The sequence below is a fragment of the Aplysia californica genome, unplaced genomic scaffold (genome assembly GCF_000002075.1).
Source record: "Aplysia californica isolate F4 #8 unplaced genomic scaffold, AplCal3.0 scaffold00140, whole genome shotgun sequence".
Classification (NCBI taxonomy): Eukaryota; Metazoa; Mollusca; class Gastropoda; order Aplysiida; family Aplysiidae; genus Aplysia; species Aplysia californica.
In genome coordinates, this window is record NW_004797410.1 from 417,726 (window position 1) to 437,725 (window position 20,000).

A 20,000-nucleotide genomic window follows, 5' to 3' on the forward strand; every position below is an offset into this window, starting at 1 on the left:
ATATACATATGATTATGTAGTATATATTCAGTGAACAGTTTCAGGGAAAAATTCAGACATATCCAATATTGACATTTTGTCACCGTCTTAAAACAATATTGCTTAAGTTCTTTTGGCTGTTTTGAGAAAACTTAATTATCAAAGCGTATAACGTGATCAAGTGTGAAAATATCTCTTTTATTGGATGTTTGGTACCAGAAACAAAACATCTGCTGTACTGGGTTCACGAGACAAGAAACAGGATCATTTTAAATATACAGTAAAAACTAAAAACCTGAAAAAAATGACTTAACCAGTTGTGTTATGACCGTGATGATTTGTGATATTTATCTTTTCTTTATTTGGGGAAAAAAAACTAACACAAACACAAGCAAACAAACAAACAAAAACACGCATACTGATTACCTCACTTGTGATCTGTGTACTTGCCGCTTTGGTGGAAGGTGTCTTGGTATTGGATGAATTTTTTTCCGATTTGAAAGGATACTGAAATGTTTAACTTAATACAAAAAGAAGGACAAAACGATAAACTTTATTTTTTTAAAATATCAAAATTGGTTTATGTTGTGTTTTGCCCCGAGGCTGTTCACTTGTGTTGGAGTGTTCACTGAGTTTCTGAAGATGTTAACACTTTCCCCGGGGCTCTTAACAATTATGACAGCAATTAGCATACAGAGTCGGAAACGTTGTGAAATTGAGGTACCTCCACCACCTAAAAGTTTTCAGTTCATAGTTTACGGAAGGCCAGCACGGATACAACTTCTTTTTACCAAGAATTATGAGAAAAAGTAGACAGCAGACCACCCCAGAGCCCCCAACGCCCCTTAACACCAGATTGAGGAAGTAGGTTTGTTGTTTTGAAGTATCAAATGCCCTAGAAAAGTGCTGACATCTTTCTGAAATTCTTTGTACGTCGGTTGTGTGTGACGCTTTTTTTTCATGTATTTGTTGTTTTTTCTCACAGGTGTCATTTCACTCCATATAATGTTCATTATTATCCAACAAATACTTTTACGAGAGATGAATAATGGTACACTTTAACTGCAAATTAGATACACGTGAATGGGAAGATAACGAATAGATATATGTTTTTTTTCTCACACAAGAAGAGTATTATTACCTTATCAATGATTGAGGAATGCCTAATCGGTATTTTTTCGTAGCAGTTGTAAACAACTTTCCTAGTGGCTTGCAGTTCATGTAGAAGGCGATGTGACTTGGGGTTTGTAATGTGGCAGAAACGATTAATTTTGTTATGTTCTACATTTCTGGTACTGACGAGAAATATTGTGGGGAACCCCCCACCCCCACTCCCAACATTATGGGTCGTAAATGTTTCAATGTCACCTTTTGTTTATAGACAGTGTCACGTGTTTAGCGTTGACGGCGTTGCACAGGGCCTGAACTCTTGTGTTTTTGTCATCCTCACGCTCTCTGCTTGAGAATTGAAAAAACAAAACGAAACAAAATTGCTACTTCAAGAGACGCTGTTAAGATGTCCTCGTTATTAACTTGTTCCGTACACAGAATACGAATTTTCTCGTGTTTTAAATCCTATTCTCACCGTTGATCATTTATAATGGAGTGTCTTCAGAAAGGCTTGGAGAGGCCTGTCGACTAAGTGGTGACGTGCTTGCTATTGTGACTGCTACTCTGTTTGCGAGGACTATTAATGAACAGAAGTTACTCTCGAGGATACAAAAATCCAGTTCTTTGGAAATCATAGAATTGTTTATTTGAGCAACACGTAATTTACACGGAAGCAATATTTTGCTTAGTTCTTTAGACAAAGTACCCGTATTTTTTTACCCTCTCTTGGCGTAATAATACATTTTGTCTGTCAGCTCAGTTCACTTTTGTTTGATTGTGTTTTGTCTTATTTTTTTTTTATCAAATGAAGAGAAGGAAAATTTGAACTGACCTGAAAACTGTCCATGTATCCTATTTGAAAGATTTTGCACTGCCCTTAAAATTTTTTTTCGTTGAACATGTATCAGGTTAAAGCTGTTTTTTTCGCCTATCTTGTGCGCATTATGTCGTTCTTGCTAAAGTCGGGTTGGAGATATAACGTAGGATCATCAATCTGAGCTCAAATGTTCCGGTGTGATATTGCTTTGATGTGCGTTTCCTCCGTCTTTATTGCCTTCTTCCTTAGCTGCTTAGTTTGGTGTAATGGTCAGGCCTTTGGACTTGCACTCAAAGAATATGAGTTCTATTCTCTCGTGTGAACGTTTATTTCATCGGCTTAGGCTTTCTCTGACAGGTAGTGCCATAGATGCCCACTGCTTATTACGTTTCAAATTGTGTTAATGGGGACGTAAAACATTTAACACTGATTTACCATCCTTCATCTTTATTCGATGCTTTTATCAAAGCGCTGAGTGCCATAGTCTTTGAAAGAACATGATTTGTCCATTAAAAATCTGAATTCTTTTTTTTTTAAATAACAAAAATTAAAAGCTAAAAAATACAAAAACAACTACAACAAATTCCAAAGCAAATCAAGACACACATTTGCCCAGGGGGACTTCTGTTCATTAGCCCACCCCCTCCCTCCACCCCCACCCCCCCTGTCTACGCAATCCCTTCTGTCGGCCTAGAGTTTTTGTTCTGATCTTCTGTTTAAATGGTTGGACAAAAGCAAGCCATTTTCAATTGACTTGAATACAGCGTTGGGCCTTGTCGTAGGAGTTTCCCTCCGTTTATTGCCCACAGCGGATGTTGTGGTAACCAAAGCAGAGACTGAGAGATGAGACAAACAGAGAGCGCCGGTGAATATCCAGCCCTCATTTATAGAGTGTGAAATATGTTGGTATCGATCCCTGCCCACACGGGAGTGCTCGGTTATCGATTGTTTTCTGCTTGACGAGTTTCCTCGTGCCATCACCTACGTGACTGACGGTTCGATTCCTTGTATACGGTGGGCCGGACGAATGACGCGTCCGATCCGAGGAATCGTTCGGTTCTCTAATCCTCTGACAATACTAAGTGTAGGCTTCATATACGAGGAGCACTTGATTAGATTGGCGAGTGTTGTCTCTTTTCATGCGTGTTTATAAACTGTATTTAGGTGTGTATATAGTTATTGTTATTGGGAACGGCTCGTACCTGTTTTTAGACAAATGTATAGGCATACCATTCCTCCGCCTAAAAATGTTGTGAAACAAAAATAATATAAAACAAATAGAGAAACAAACAAACACAAAGAAAACAAGAACCCCCCCCCCCACCTGAAGCGAAAAGAACGGAAAGTATTTGGTTTCAAGAGACTAATCACGCGTGTTTTACATTATTTGGGTATTTGCTACTCAGAAGTGTTTGTCATGAAACTATGTCCGGTGCGATGCCTTTGGGTAAAAAATCAAAAAAACCCAAACCGTTATTGTTATTACGATACTGTGGTCAAGTGCTTTAAATAGCACCTTATCTTCTTGTTATTTTCGTTTGCGTTGTCTTTGGTTTTTCTATTTATCTGAAATCTTTCGTCTTTCGTTTCCGACGTCCGGTTTCTAACAGTTTACCAAGTCGCCGTGGCGTACAAGAGATGGGAGTTCAAATCCCACCCCCAGAAGTTTATTTTATTGAGCACGGTTCTCACAGGATGCTCATCCCGGCCCCTTCCCTCCGCCAACCCCCAACTCAGCCTGGGTTGGCCCTCACACATTACAATGTTGGAGTGTACCACCTCCAAACTTGTGTTGATTGGGCTGTGAAACACAAAGACAGTCATTAGGTATTCATTCGTTTACCCTTGTTACTGAACTGTCTTTGTTGTTTTTTTAAAAAATGCATTTAGTTTGACCCCTGAGTTCGTAGATAATAATGTTATTGTGTTTGCGCTAACCAACTACATTGACAACCTTTGTTGGTGGTTGGCGGATGCTCTATATATGCATCGTCCTGATCTCTCCTCCTTCTTTTTGTGTTTGTTACACTCTTGTAACACCTCTAATCTTTGGCACTTATATGACCTTATTGTGTTGCAAGTGCCGTAAAACTCTAACCAAAACCAAACCCTTCGTGTGACGTGCACCTCGCATATCACCTAGGCACGAGGATTCAGACCAGCAGCATCTAATACCATGGCTCTAGACACGGAGAAGATCATTCGAGAGGTGCAACAGGAGCGACAAGTAGATGAAGACCGACTGAGGGGGAACAACAACAAACCTATGGGCGGCGGAAGCGACAACGACGAGTACCGGAAGATTTGGGAGCGAAATCATAACCAGGTACGGCCTGATCACCTTCACTTGTCTTGCCTACTTGTTATAGGTTTTTCTTTTGGTTTGTTTTGGTTTTGTTGATTATAACTGAATGGTGAACTTGTTGAACGTTTCTTTTTGGTTTTGTTTTGTTTTCATTTTTATTTTCTACATTTTTTTCAGCGATGGTACTGGTGAAGGTGTTTAAAAAAAAACAACAACTTTCTCTTTACTCGTAGAGGGTGCTAGAAGCCATATTATGTTTTGTTGGTCATGGTCTGTTGGAAGTAAATTATTGACAGAGATCTGTGTAACAGCTGAACGAAACAGATGGGATAGTTGTATCGGATTGTCTTTGGGGTTTTTCTTTCCTCTTAAGTCATAGGCGTTACAGCTACTGGTTTATGTTCTGATGACCATTTTATTTACTGTGTTCTTTTTAACATTTTGACAAAATGTTCATGCTTTGTTTATGTATTATGTTCATGTGTAGATTTTCAAAAAACGAAGAGCTCCAGTGTCGAGTGTAATATCTTACCTCGTGCATGCATTGCAGTACTCTATGTAAATTACACGTATATCCGCCTCTTAGTTTGTTGCCAGTAATACATCTAATGCGTTTTATTTCATGTATCACTACTAAGAAGTTTTTAGGCAGTGTTCTTCCTTTGCCCGTTTAAGTGTAATCTTTCTTAAGCAAATAGAGAGGCTCAGATAAAGTGTCATTTTCTAACTGTAGTTGCCACTATGATGAGGCTAATACTCAACTTGAATTAATTGTTAGATAGTTTGCAGTACTGACAATGGTATTCTATCTGAATCTTTCACTAAAAAACAAAACAAAAACAACTTACATTTGACCCTTCAGTTATCTTTGGCTAATAATGCAAGTAATAGTAATAGATGGGATATAGTGTGAACAAGGTTAGACCGTTTTGCCAATAGCAGCCTTAGACAAATCATTTGAGGGTCTTTGTTTTTTGGGGAAGAAGAAGAAGAAGAAGAAGAGATGTTGTGCTGTTTCCATTAGACGTCCGAGAGTCTGCGAGTGGCCGTTGCAATTTTGTCACATGGAATAGTTAAATAAGTAAGAGTGCATTCAATTTTGATGCTGTGTGAAAATATCTAATGGAAACAGCACACCGTGGTACGTTTGACTAGTGGCAGCCTCGGACAAATGCTTTCAACACTATGTTTGCGGGAAGAACAAGGGACGTTGGGCTGTTTTCATTGGATGTGAACGCTTTAAAGGTTTGTCGAAAGGGAAACCTGGAACAACAGCCAGGCACGTTTTATTCGGAATACACACCGTCTTTCAACTAATTCGATCTCAGCACAACAGACACACACTTTTGTGGTAGCAATGTACGACACAAGCCGTTTGATCGTAGTGCGTTTGAAAAATACGTAGTTCATCGTCTGCACTATCGATGATTTAAAGATTCCAATCTTTTGACTTGCCTTTTCTTTGAAGTTATATATTGTCATATCAAGATCGAAATACCAGCTCCCCGTCAGCACTGCAGTCTTTCAGTTAGTCATTTACTGGTTATTTTTTGTTTCATGGCGTGTCGCTTATAGCTGTTATTTTATTACCTGACAGTGCGTTTTGTTTCTTCGGAGCATTGTCCAACGAGAAAGACCATGTTAATTTTCTTTTGTCTCGACTGCTCCTTTTGGATGACTGGAGGTTACCGCTTTTCGAATCTTTTCCTTTCAAGTCCCCCCCCTGGTGATCTGTCTGTTTTTTTTTCTCAACTCTTTAACACCCTTTTGTGTGAGTGTGCTTCTTTGAGGCTCACATTTTTTTCTTACTTCACGAACGCGAAAAATCAACAGTTGTCTAGGTGTGATCATATTCTTCTACTCCTTTAATGTTACTGTTATTCTAATATATATCCGGTGAAAACGAAGATGCTATCGTGTTTACTGAACGTAAACAACGACAAAAACTACGATAACAATATCTAGAACAGCAGCAACAATAGAAACAGCATCACTTGTTTGTAACTCAAAATGTAACGTGAGCCAACTCAAATCCAAAAGTCCTCCTCCTCCTTCCAAAGGCGGCACCCCCCAACAAAGCCGCCGTAGCCCCCGGGGCCAGTAGCCCCACTAGGGGGCCGCCCGCCGCTGGTCGAGGGAACAACAAAGGTGTCAACATCGACGCCCTTATCGCTGAGGCCAGCAAGGAGAGGCTGGAGGAAGAGTACAGGAGGTTGTGGGAGAAGAGGCGAGCTGTAGAGGCCTCTCAGGTACAAGACGTGATGGTCGTTGTGGCTTTGGTCGTTCCCTACAGCAGTGACCCTAACCTCATGTCCCACCCCCACCCTCGCTTTGTTGTCCCTATGAGATGGCTTAATTAAGTGCTTTATTAAGTAGAGTGTACATTTGTCCGAAACACCGATTCTGTCAGATTTGGTTAGGTCCGAGAGTTAAAGTGGCCATTGCTCTTCTGTCACATGGAAAAGTTGAAAACTTAGTAAAAAGTGTATTCATTTCTGATGCCGCGTAAAAAAACCCTCAAACAATACTGTGGCTCTGTTTAACGAGCACATTTGGTCATCGGTCGTCTTCTTCTACAAACCCATCATACGATTGCCACAAAATGGCAAAAGACATATGGGTAACCGCCATTATACACATTCTACCAAATCGGACAAGTGTGCACTCCCTTTTTTAATAACGAGAAAGTATCTCGAATCTCTTGCACTTCGACTCCCTTCAAAGCTTTGGTGTCCTGTCTATGTACGCTTGGTTCCCGGTACCTTTTAAACGGTTCGACAAAATACTCACTTTTGTACCCATAGTCATAGTGTACTAGATTCTATGAAATTTCAAAAAAAGATTTGTCTGGATTTATTATTGACTATTGGATCGTCTTAAATCGTACCTAGTTCATAAAGTTTATTGAATGAAGGATCAAGATCGGCGACTTTCTACTAGTTTTCAGTTTTGCTGAACTTTTCCACGCTTGAGACATTATAACGTAAACGGTACTTCATTGGCAGTTTCACAGGAAGTTACGAATGCGCGGAAGGATTTACTTAAAGCAACGGAAAGCACTTTGATTTGTTGTTTCTATCGTAACTGATGTATTTTATCATTTCAAAACCTAGCCAAAAATAATGAAAAGGAGGTCAAAATTATTCTAGAAGATGAATTTGCAGACTCAAACGCCACTCGCTTCTTTCTACAATGGTTTAATGTCATTGTGAAAAAGATTCCGTTTTGACCATTTCGTAACATATATTTCAAAAGATCATAATGATTAAATCGGAAATAAAGTCACAACACGCTTACACACGCAAACATAACACGCACACGCGCACACACACACACACACACACACACACACACACACACACACACACACACACACACACACACACACACACACACACACAAACACGTACACACGTACACACGTACACACGTAAACACCACCCCCAAAAGCCATCTATAGCAAACATACTTCGAGTCCTGGCATCAGTGGTGTGATAGTTAGACTCTTGGCCCTGAAGGCAAGCGATAAGAGTTCTTTTCTCGCTTGAGCCAGCTTGTAGTGATCAATCTTTATTTGGAGACAAAACTGCTTCTCTTGTCTCGATCCCTACGTCACGTGTAGCTAAACTCCACCTCATCTGTACACTCTCTCTCACTCTCACACGGACGTGTAGAAAAGCGAGCCGAAGGCTGCTCAGCCGGCATCTCAAGGGCCTGCTCCCGCCTTTAATCAAAGCAAGCAGAACATTGAGAACCGTATCTCGGAGGCGAAGCAGGATGTCGACGATTACCGCCAGCGCTGGGAGCAGATGCATGGCAATGGCAAGGTATCGCAAAACGTAGGTCAACTCAACGTCCGGCTTTTCTCTCACGGAACTACCTCTCTAATTTTGTTGTTCTCCGTGAAGTCAGCCGTAGTCTGACTCCGAATTTTCCAGCAACTACATTCTTGTAATATTGATGTATTTTTTCACATTTTCCAAAATGGAGTGTTGTTGTCTCTGTCACAGTGTTCTGTACTAGCTGTAGTATGATATCCGAGTGTGTTGAGTAGAGTTAACTGTCGCTGAAAACTTGTTCCTCTCTCAAAGGATATTGCACTATGTCACTGATTGCGGAGGAGGCGGTTCTGCCCGAGTATCTCTGTCTCCACAGTTAATTAATCAATGCTCACGAAGGTAGAAAAATACATTAAGTTCAACTTATGTTATTGAGTTTCTCTCTGAGAAGGCAAACAATGCGAGCTGAGAACTAGTAAACGTAACGCATTATACAATTGAACAAATACGAACTTTTAATTAAGCAATCAGTTCCGTAGTGGTTTAAACGCTAAAGTGGTTTTCTCGTCTGCTGAGGGTTTAGATTTACGATCTATGAATTGTTAAATAAAACCCACATGAGATGGTTCGTAATGCCTCAGAAAAGAATTTTACTTCTGCAGAGAACGAGATTTTCAAAATCATCGTTTACTCTTAGATCAGTAGTTACAGTTATTTCGTTCCACACGTTACAAATCTGGACCAAGAACACACCATAGTAGCCTACGTTTTGTAACCGATGCTTCACATGATGGAGATCCTGCTTCCCGTGAATCCACAGTCAGTTGTATATCTTTTTGTTATCGAAGTGATTAGGTGAAATAGCTCCCCTGACACCGACACAGGATTAGTTGAACAAGTAGCCCACTTGCACTATTTCAGAGAGTTGTTCAAGTTTATGTGCGAGGACGCCACATCTCCACTCACCATAGTGTTTCCTCCGTATTCTCTCTGTCCTATTTAATTCATCTAGCTGTCTGTGTAACCATTTTTGCATGATTGTTGTATAATCCTTTCCTATAAAGTATCCTCTCTGTGCTGAACTCTAAACGTTGATGCTGATATCGTTACAGTCATTATTATTATGCGTATTTTTCTTCAGACCCTCATCCAAAAACACTAACCATCCACTTTTGATACGATGCCATTTTTAATACGCCATATTATTCTTTCCAAAGTGCATATAATTATCTGGTTGCATGGTCTAACTATTCACTCACAGATTTTGAATTTGAATTGCTTTGAAAATGTACATATAACATACTATTACAAGTTCAATGTCTTCGTAGAGTTGTTTGCAGGGGGTGAATGCGAGCAGCAGGCTATTATTCCAAGCATGTGTATTGTTTCACTGAATAATACTGATCTAACCGAACGATGCTCATTTCTGATTTTATTTTATTCAGTTGGTGGGACTTTTTTGTAAAACCTGTCCGGGTTGTGAGCTGGGATGTTATGTTTTGTGTCATTCATTTTGAAATGTGTGGTGAGGATATTGCAATCAAGAAGTCATCCACACTGTCTTGTTGATAAACTGACACACTGTCATGCACTCTTTCATTTATATTTACACAAGTTGAATATAGGGTACTACCGTTGGGGAACGATACTGAAATATGAACGAAGTGTGGCGAACTTGCATGAGCTCGCGAAATTTAGACTCTATTTTTTGTGAGGCAAAACGGGTATAGTAGGGTCAGCGAGAGTAAGGTTTTCGATTGTTTTGAACACTTTGTCCAGTGCTACCTGTGAATTAGCTCCGACTGAAAGCATCTCAGACAGACCTACTAATCAAAAATTGTCATTTTGTTTGAACTGCCCGAAATACCCACGAACAACCGAAAGAAGGAGGCAAAGACAACGAATACACGAAAAAACCCTTGGAAAGTACCTGTGGAGAAGCTGACAGATTCCCCAAGGAAACATTTCCCTTCAAGCAACCTGCAACTTGGAAGTGACGCCTACGAGGAGAGAAAGAAGCAACTAAAACTCCAAAGACACAAAGAAATGAAAGACTTCCTTCAGAAGGTGATGCCTTCCCGGGACTGGTCGCTGCCAGAGATACCCGATGATGCAATTGTAGATGGCTAGACGGCTAGTATGTGTTCATCTCTCCACGGGAAGTGGGATTTGGGCTCGAAGACGTTAGTGCGTCGTAGGTGTACCGTGGCTATAATACGTATGGCTTTTGTGTATCAGCAAATAATTTGCCTGCTCGTATCTATGTCTTTCAGAGCTAGGGTACGCCATTTATTCTGTTTGCTTACTCAGAATTGCAAGAGAGTGAAGATCAGGTGTTTTTTTCCGATTTACTTTTTATCCTGGCACATGTTCCTTGACCATGATGCTAGTCATCTTAAATATGAACTGGGTGCTGTCAGAATCAACGATCCCCATGTCTTTGGCCGTGCTTCCACTTCTGCTGTTTTTGCTTTTTTGCCTGTAGATTCTGCCATTGGGGCTAGCATTTGGCCGTAGCTTTTTAAAATGTTATTTTACTGTAGCTTATACAGCAGCAGGTGCTAAAGTTCCGAAATTGCAGACGTGTACAGTGTTCAGATGAGGCACAATAGAGCAGTCAGTGGGCCTGACCAAACTGGTGGCCAGAGCGAATTGGTAGCGCGAGACCCATTGATAGACCGCGACATGTCGTCTGGTGGGGCATGAAGTTTACGTATCGTGCAAAGCTCAACAGTTTTATTTGTCGCCGGTCTCTTTGATTTATGAGGGAATTTGCTCTTTGTGACACGTCTGAAAGCAAGAGGTGCCCGTAATGATAAAAGTTCTGGATTTAGAATGTGTAGTTGTTAGTCTTGTACTCGACCGTGAACAGACTGGCATGCGCGCACAAAAGCTAAGTCAGGGATACCTTGCATGAGCACGCTTAATATCTTGCCTACCACGAACCCTCGGAGGTTGCGGATGACACTTTACCCATGCCCTCGCATATCGTGTTAAGTAATTTGTTTTTGTTTCTATTTAAGTCCCCAACAAAGAATTCAAGAGAGGACGGTGCAGGTTCTCATGGTTCATTCCGCAATTCGGCGGATTATCGAAAACGATTGGCAGTAATTCGAAACCAGGAATACAACGATTTCCTTAAAAAGGTACGCTATTGAGCAGGGGTCAGAACTGTGTCGCTGACGCGTTATGATAATGGGATATCAGCACCACTTATTTCTTTTGTCATCGTCTGAACATTCTCAATATGATTAGTAATGATTCAGTGTCAGCAAATCAGCAGATCCACATGTGTGTAAAGGGGGGGGGGGGGTAAAAAGGGAAGAATGCATTTTCATGTTATCAAGAGATGTTAAATAATTTTAAAATGGCAATCTAAGTGTAAAGTGGTTTCTATACGTCAGGGTATTGAGGAACATGAGTGAGATATATTAATAATCCAGGGTAGTTTGATTGTGAATAGATATCTGTGTATATCGCTAGAGAAACACCCGACTAAAAAATATTTTAAACTTTAACGTTGACGTTCCTAATGCCAACAATTTTAAATCCAGGAATATTTTGAACTTTAGTCGTTTTCTTAAGCGAAGTCATTTTTTGCTAAGTTTCTGCTGTAACTTTTGCATTCAGAAGTCTAATCGCTGTTTGTTACCAGAAAGAAGAGTCAGAGAGAGGTAGAGGTAGCTCAAGGGCCTGGCACACGCCCGAAACTGCTCGGGACGAGGCGTTGATGCCTCTAGGGGGCTACGAGTCGAAACACAACCGCTATGAAGAGCAGCGAAAACGGGAGTACAATGACTACCTACAGAGATCTCAACCACCGCCGCCAGTGCCAGAGGAATCAGAGGTCCAATAGTAATTTTTCACCTCTTGCGTGCATCGAGTTGGATTTGAGGGAGTTTTTTTTTTTTTTGCCACAAGTGTTCAAGTGCGATGCTACACGAGTGATACTATCACACACACACACACACAGTGGGCGTGCTGGTTTCGCGCAACGCTTGTTTTTCGTTTGTTTTTTGTTTCCTCTGCACTTGATTGCAAAAGACGCCGTCAATCAGAACAGGAGAGTGACGTGAATGAAGCTTGGGGTACTTTATTCCATTGACTGGGAATACATTTTATGAAACTTGTACTTGTAATTTGTAGTCAAAATATGTCTGTAAATTGCTTGTTTTGCTTGTTCAGTTTAATGGCTTTGTTGGCTTGTGTAAAAATGACGCACTTCTTATAATCTGACTTTTGTCTTTTGCCAAATGGAAATCTTTGCCTTTGTACATGATAACTGTTTCTTTATATTATTACGAGTGCCTATGACAAGTGCGTTCAAATTCAGAGTGCCGATAGGGTATAGTGCAAGTATATACTGAACAGAACAATAGTTATATAAAACCCGCTTAAATTTACATCAATCAAAGTTGTAGATCACTCTAATTTAGATTTGAAATAGAAACTTAAAGCTTTTTTTGTTATACATTTTGCGTCGTTTTAGGAGTGTTCTGATATTAACTAAAACAGCGATTCACGAAGTTATGACTAATACACTTAACCCAAGCACAAATGTGGTTTAGTTTGATCTAATATTAAATTGGACTTCTTTTATTTAACTAACATCCTTCTTTTTTTAAAAAGAAGTAGCAGAGTGTCCCTTTCTCCTGATGAGATAACTTTGTTCGTCTTCCTGTCATTTCATTTTTGGTGATTTGTTAGTTCTCAGTTTAGAAATACTGGATCCTGGACAGTAACCATAGTCTCCACAGATTTTGATGTGCGGACTACTTATCCGGCATACATCAAACTTTGGTTCATAGACACCAACTTCAGTAAATCATAATTTGCAATATTCTGCGGGCAATGTGTGGAAAGATGGTGGAACATAATATTTATGGCTACTCAATAACGTCTGTGATGCGAAAATATCATGACGCCGTGCTACGATAATGGCAGCAATCATTTTTCTTTGTTTTGAGTAAATAGAAAAGTAAATCCTTTCCTTAGATCATAACTTTTCCTGAGCTGGAATTATTTAGAAGTGAATACACTTGATCATGACATGATGGCCATATTGCAAAAAATAAATAAATAAGTGAATAAATAAATAAATTAATTTTGAAAAGTTCTAGGTCAGTTTGATGTTGGCCTTAATATTTGTTCTTTTAAACAGCCCGTTATCGTAACACGTTGACTTTTTGTTTGTTTGGCTACTCTGGATCTGTCATCAGTGCCTCAGATATTATTTTGGAGAGGTCGCACTTTTGATTCAAATAAATTCATGAAATTTTGAGTGTCTGGAATTCTGATCCCTACCTGACGGAGTGATTTATGTTACTGGAACCACGAAAGACGCCTATCCGTTTGTTTAAACGTGGGACATATCTTCTTTTTATAGGTTTCAAATATGACTCCTAGAGGGTATTGTGTCAAGGTAGTATTGCACGCTGTGGCACCGCTTGTTAACACTGCACTGTATTGATTAGGCAAGGCAAGGGCACGAAGTGGAGACAGAACCACAGGTGAAGGCTTTGCCAATCGGGGAGCAGGAAGAATACAGAAAGAAACTGAGAGAGGAGAGACACAACGAATATGTTGACCACCTGAAGAAGGTATTGCTTTTTGTCCATTCTTATAGCCCACAAAAGTAGGATTCTTCATATCCCTGTACCCCAGAAAAATTGAGGTTTTTTTCGCATGTCAGTGGTTATACGGTGGTAATCGTTTTTATACAATTTTAAAGTGATTTACGCCATGGCGCTATGCGCATTCCATTCCTAATTGGTGTGCATTTGTTATCAAATCTCTTTTTTAACCTGTAATTATGTCTGTATGGTATAATTTTTCTGTTCAATAAAAGTTTTCAGTAATGATCCTTTAATACGTCAGTTTTACTGTGAAGCTGGCTCTCAGAGTAGCTGTATATAATAGTCATTGCGCTAGCTTAGTGCGTGATATGACTGATAAGTACTTGATCACGTACTCGACCATAGGTTTCTCGCAAAGAGAAAAAACAGTGGAATGAGCCATTTCAAGAGAAGCCACTTCTTCTAGAGGGAGAATACAGTGAAAGCAAGAAAAAGCTGGATGAGGAGAGGAAGAAAGATTATATCGAATATCAAAAGAAAAAGGTATAGCCTTCATTCGCTATTTCTTCCCCCACTAGCCGCTAATACATATCCTGCAGCGACCTATATTATTATTATTGTTATTATTATTATTATTATTATTATTATTATTATTATTATTATTATTATTATTATTATTATTATTATTATTATTATTATTCTGCTAGCCTGCATGTGCCTGCCTGTTTGGCTAACTAACTAAACAATCAATAATTCTCGTTTGTTCGTTTTACTGGCGAGTGTGTGTACCCAAATAACACTATATGTGGGAGTTTTCTTTTTAATCTCTCTCTCTCTCTCTCTCTCTCTCTCTCTCTCTCTCTCTCTCTCTCTCTCTCTCTCTCTCTCTCTCTCCCTCCCCCCTCTCTCTCTATCTCTCTCTCCCTCTTTCTCTCCTCCCCAAGTCGTCGTAGAATGTAACTTATAACTCGACTGGCTGTGTTCAAATAGGTATCTTTTGTATTTTGCATTTCTTATTAGAGAGGTAGATTTTTCTAAAGTAATAGTGGTTTTGTGAGTATACATAACGTACGTTTGAATTGTACATGAAACCGTGTGCGTGTGGTTTGCATTTTTTTGGGGGGTTTCTAGTGATAGCATGGTTGTGAGATAATGTAAAATTGCAAATGTATTCTATGCTTTGATTTTGTTTTTGTTGTGAAAACCATAGACATTGGATTTGTACTGTTTTTGGAGGTAATACTCCTACTGATTTTGAATATCTATCTTGTGAAATTATTGAAAACAATCTCGCTTGATTGTGACTCTCGGTTCATTTTGCAATGTTTTTTGTGGTTGTTATGAAGTGAAGAAACAGTTTGATGGCGTTTGTTCCTCGTCAGTTTTAATAATCTAAGCCACCAGAGAGCCTATCAGATTCATAATATGACTCACGTGTCGTACAACAAGGAAAGGTAAAGATAAATGCGTAAAACATTTAGCTACAGTAATTGTCTGTCTTAAGCACACACACACATGCACACACACTATTGTACTCACCTACCTATAAAGCATACTCCATACACTCATACACGAACTCACGTGTAGGCCATATTAAAGAACAAAATTCTCGACAACAAGAATATACTCTTTTCTCTTAGAAGTAGTTTTGAGTGTTTTCCATCTTCTTCTTCTAGATATTTATGATGTAATTTCTGGTTTTATGTCGGCTGCGGGTGTTGTCCAGTGGCTAATTTGGCAAGAATGTTCTGTATTTTATCATAGCTTGCATGTAGATTAATCTTAGATCAACTTTTTGTTGTTTAAAAAAATACATGCAGCTCTACCGTAGACGCCTCTGTATGAATAGAAAAGACTGACATATTTCTTTTGTGTTTTCAATTTTTATTCAGGATTGATTGATAGAATTATGTTACAATGTACAGTTATACTCCTGTAGTAGTTGGAACAGAACCAGAGAAGCTGTATTTTTCATAACGCAAGCTATCATCGGTGATACTCATTCTGAACTCTAAATACCAACATGCTTGGAAAATTCCAGTTGCTGCAGCTTGTTGCCCCCTGCATTCTTCTTGCTCACAAAAGATATATTATCGCACCAGCTTTCGCGCGCGCTTCTGTTGCTGCCTTTACGCTCAGCATTCTCTTCTTTCGTCTGTTTCTCGATTGCCTTGACTCCAGGGTGAGCTTGGTGGATATCAGCAGCCCAAGAAAGGCGCGGCAGTCCTGATTAGAGATGACGGACGGTCAGAGAAGTTAAGGTTAATGGAAGAGGAGCGGAACAAGGAGTATAGAGAGTTTTTGGCCTCGAAGAAGGTAACTGACTTGAATTGTCGTCGCTGTGTCGAGCGTCTTGAATTCACTGTTCGGATTACTCTGAAATGTCTGAGCCGGGCACGGCATTAGAACAGGCGCCTGTGGTGTAATCTTTTCGCCCTTTGCCTTGTATTCAGAGGACGTGTTTTGATGGTTGTCAGTGTAAGTTACAGAAAGTAATCAGCTCTTTGGCAAGTAATGGGATATAAAGTTTGTGACAATCACTGTCCTCAGCTCACACGCAGATTCATTGTTGTTGTCGTTTTAGTCTTGAATGAATGGTATAACGTAATGGTCTCTCCCTTGTGCAGCATGACGTAAATTGTTGTGAATACTTTTATTTTATTTGTTGTTAGACTTTAATTATGCTTTCACATGCTGTATAGGAATTTCGACGTTGGCATGCTGACATAGTTTTTTTGATTAATGAGATCACGCAGAGAATTAGCAGCATGGTTTCTAATCACTCAGATGGTTGCATCTTACAACCCCCCCCCAAAAAAAAAATAAAAAATAAAATAAATAGCAACAACAAAACAGACCACTCAAACCTTTATTCCAGTTAACAGTTCTACCTTCTGAATGATTTTTATTATTGCATGCATTGCATATATATGCTTTTAGTTCATGCTTTTTCTACTCTGCTCTATTTTGTTTTAGTCTGTTGTCAATTTTAAGACCAGCTTGAAATCTGGCAGATATCGTTTTTACAAATGAAAAAGACATGGTCTTATAGCAAATTAGCACTTTATCCGATAAAACCTTTGCCCCCTTCCTTCTACGGTTACGAATTTGCGTTTGATAAGTACCCAGGTGGTTAGAGGACTGAGTACTGTTGGTGGAATTGTGTACTAGTTCCTTTTCTTTCAATCTGAAAAAAGCAGGTATCGATAATGAGTGATGATAACTTTGATGATTCACTGCTAAATCTTTATGCTATGGACATACCTTAAAAAGACAACAACCAAGCAAACCCAAAGAATTGTTCCTTTTCAAGCGCTATGTCAGTCCCTTGATCCCAACTCTCAGCTGTCGAATGGATATTCGCCTTATTGGCTGTTCCTCTTTCCGTAAATGTGCTTCCTATCGAATCGACTGTTCCTCTTCATGTTATAAATGTTTTGTTCTCCTGTTATAAATACAAAAATTTCCACCGTTTTTCCTAATATACATGTAAATGTTTCGTCCGTTGCTCCTGGTGCAGATGTTAAACATTCTGTAGTTTCTTCTGGTACTTACAATGTTATTACTCTTGGCTGTTTCTTTGCCGTATGTACACCCTCATTCAGCTTTCTCTTCTTTCCTTTGTTTCTTACTCGTGCTAATTCAGCCAGGGAACAATAGAAGCCAGCAAGCCCGGAAAGACGCGGCCATCCTTATTAGGGAGGATGGGCGTAGTGCGAAATTAAAACAAATGGAAGTGGAGCGAAACAAGGAATATAATGAGATGTTGGCTAATAAGAAGGTAACCGAGCCCAAGTGAGAGGCCTTTTCCCCCCTCTTCATCTCGAGTGTGGATCTACGACTCCTTCGGCTTTGCGTGTCTAGTTTTTTTTTTTTTTAATGACCAGATTGGTTTTCACGCTGAACTCTTTAGTTTTTGCACTGACGTGAGTAGTTGTTTTGTCATGCTGACGGAAACGATTTCCACATCGTTTTTATTTTCTTCTAAAGTTGTCACCTGATTGCTAAAAGCTAGAAGTTGTCTGTCTGTCGCTCACTCACTGTTGAAAAGGCTTCGCTTTTTCTCCAAGAATTTTGATTTATTTTGTACTGTTAATATATATATTATTATTGTTTGTGTGTGAGTGTGTGTTTGGGTTGTTCCTTTCTTTTGACTGTAGACGTTAATTTTAGTAGAATTGTGTTTCTCTTCAATCTCTTTTTAATACATTTCTTGGCAATGGTAGCGTGAGACTAATACATAATGCGGACACAGGGACACTGTAGATATCCTACTTTGACTTTCATGTTATCGTTGAGTAGAATGAACCCCCCCCCCCCCAACCCGGTTTGAAATCTTTCATCTTAGGTCAAATTATTGTAAAGTCAATACGACATGTAAAAAAAGTTTTCCCGTGTAAAATGGTTCTGAACTGTTATTTCGGGTGAATTTAATGTTATACAAAACAACTGTCCTGTTTATTTTACTTTTTTCTAACATGGACACTGGTAGCTCGTTATCTTTACTGAGCTTGTTTCGTGGTTTGAGGTATGCCGGCCTATCTGTCGTATCTTTAATCACGCATCACCTCAGTTCTCGGCTTCATCTGTTTAAGGACATTTTCTCAACGTACAAAGCTATATGCTTTTTATATTGCTTTTAAACGCTTTGTGCTTGAATATATTAATAATTGTGTATTGATGATAATAATATATTATACGTATGTATATAGTTATTGCACACTACGCTATGTAACCATATAAAAACCGTAATAATCGGAACATTTATCCTGTGTGCATACGTGTGTTTAATCATGTTATAAGACTGATACTAACGCAATTTTGAGTTTGTTAATTTACATTTTTTTGGTTTTGTTTTTGTTTCGCTGTATGTATCATATCAGTCTCTACATACTGCCCCTCATTATACTTACATGTGTGCCTACATTTTGGAACAGATTTATACATTAGTCATTTTTGTATTCGCCTTTCCTCTCTTATTTACAATAACCAATGTTTTTTTTCAGGTGGGTATGGCAATTTTTGAGTTCGTTGAAGGGCGTATACTTTGTTTAATTATGCCAATACCTTGCACCATTAGGTTGGTGCTAAGCTGGTGCTATATGTGCAACAACATTGCCCATGTCCACAGTGTAGTCGTGGTTGTAGAAGAGTTGCCTTGTTTCATGTCATCTCGATTGTGTTGCGATTCTCAGCACAAAGGCGGTTCATCATCAGACATACCGGTACTCGATTTAGCGCCGGAAGTGGATGACGAGTCGGAGGAGTTTGGCCTCCTGCATGGCCTAGGTGCTGCGGACAAGAAACGGAAGGAGCAAAAAGAACCTCCGAACCAGTTGAACCTCCTAGGCCAGCACATTGTCGATCCGACCATTCGAGTATTACAGCACAGGCTTTTATTACCCGTTTATCTTTTTGTTCATTTAGTTATAAGCCCCCAGTAATCTTTTGCTTCGTAGTCTAATGTCTTCATGACCTCTAGTAGTCCTTGCGATCAATTTTCCAGTTTTGATAACGTCAAGTAACCAGTATTCTCATCCTGCATGAGCACCCTGTGGAAAGTGAATGAAGTCTCCAAAGTTGTCATGCTTCCCCCTGATGTCTCTCTTTCGTCTTTATCGTTCCAGCTATCCATCTTTGTTTTTGTTCAAGCACATGACAACCCCCAATGTTTCGATATGTTCCTCTGAAACACAATGAGAACAACTTCCTGCTTCCTCGTGCTGCACTCTCCAGCTCTCCATTGTCCTTTATGGTGCTGAACACACTTTGCAATAGATTGATTCTCTTTAGACTGAATGACCATAGAACGATTCTAGTGGTGCATGTTCCCTGCAGAATCAGCTGTGCGTTTCTGCTTTCCTTGATTTATTGTTTCTCTCTTCACGACTGAATCCACGGTGTTTTATGGATAAAATGACGACAGAAGCTGTTGGCAGTTTATTTAAAAACAACAACAACAAACCGCTGTTAACATTTTTCAAGTTGTGAACAAAGCAAAGTTATATAAAGAGTAGCGAAACTCTCTCTTACTTATTTCCTGTTATTCCCTTTTCAGTTAATTTAATTTTCCCCAGTTTTTTAAAAACACGTTCTAACGCAGGACAAGACTATTTTTTTCTTAGTCAATGCTATGACGATTTTCATTCTGACCTAGGCCGATGTCAAAGTGGGAAACATTTTTAAAAAGTGACCACATCGTTTTTCTCTACTAGCCCTTTGACGTGACGAGTCAGCTTTGGGATTTCCTGTCTCTCTCTCTCCAAGTTTACCAACCCACCTTGGGTTGTATACTGTTGTATGCTTGTCAGTTTAAGCAGTTGAAATGACTGGTATATATTTTGCACGTCTCAACTTTCTTTGCTTTTTGCCAAAACACAAAACGCAAATGTACTTGTAGTTGAAATATTTTACCCTTGAATGACATATGCTTT

The 20,000-nt window shown here is 39.4% G+C and overlaps 1 protein-coding gene across 1 annotated transcript in view; it reads left to right on the forward strand.

Moving 5' to 3' along the window:
• The window catches only part of LOC101856096 (centrosome and spindle pole associated protein 1), a gene marked incomplete in the record, with an annotated part of 163,640 nt that overhangs the window by 44,968 nt on the left and 98,672 nt on the right, over positions 1-20,000 (forward strand). The window contains 6 exon segments of the mRNA XM_035969359.1: positions 4,050-4,232; positions 6,272-6,460; positions 7,886-8,050; positions 9,875-10,057; positions 13,465-13,590; positions 18,762-18,944. Coding sequence (XP_035825252.1) covers positions 4,050-4,232; positions 6,272-6,460; positions 7,886-8,050; positions 9,875-10,057; positions 13,465-13,590; positions 18,762-18,944 — 1,029 coding nt within the window.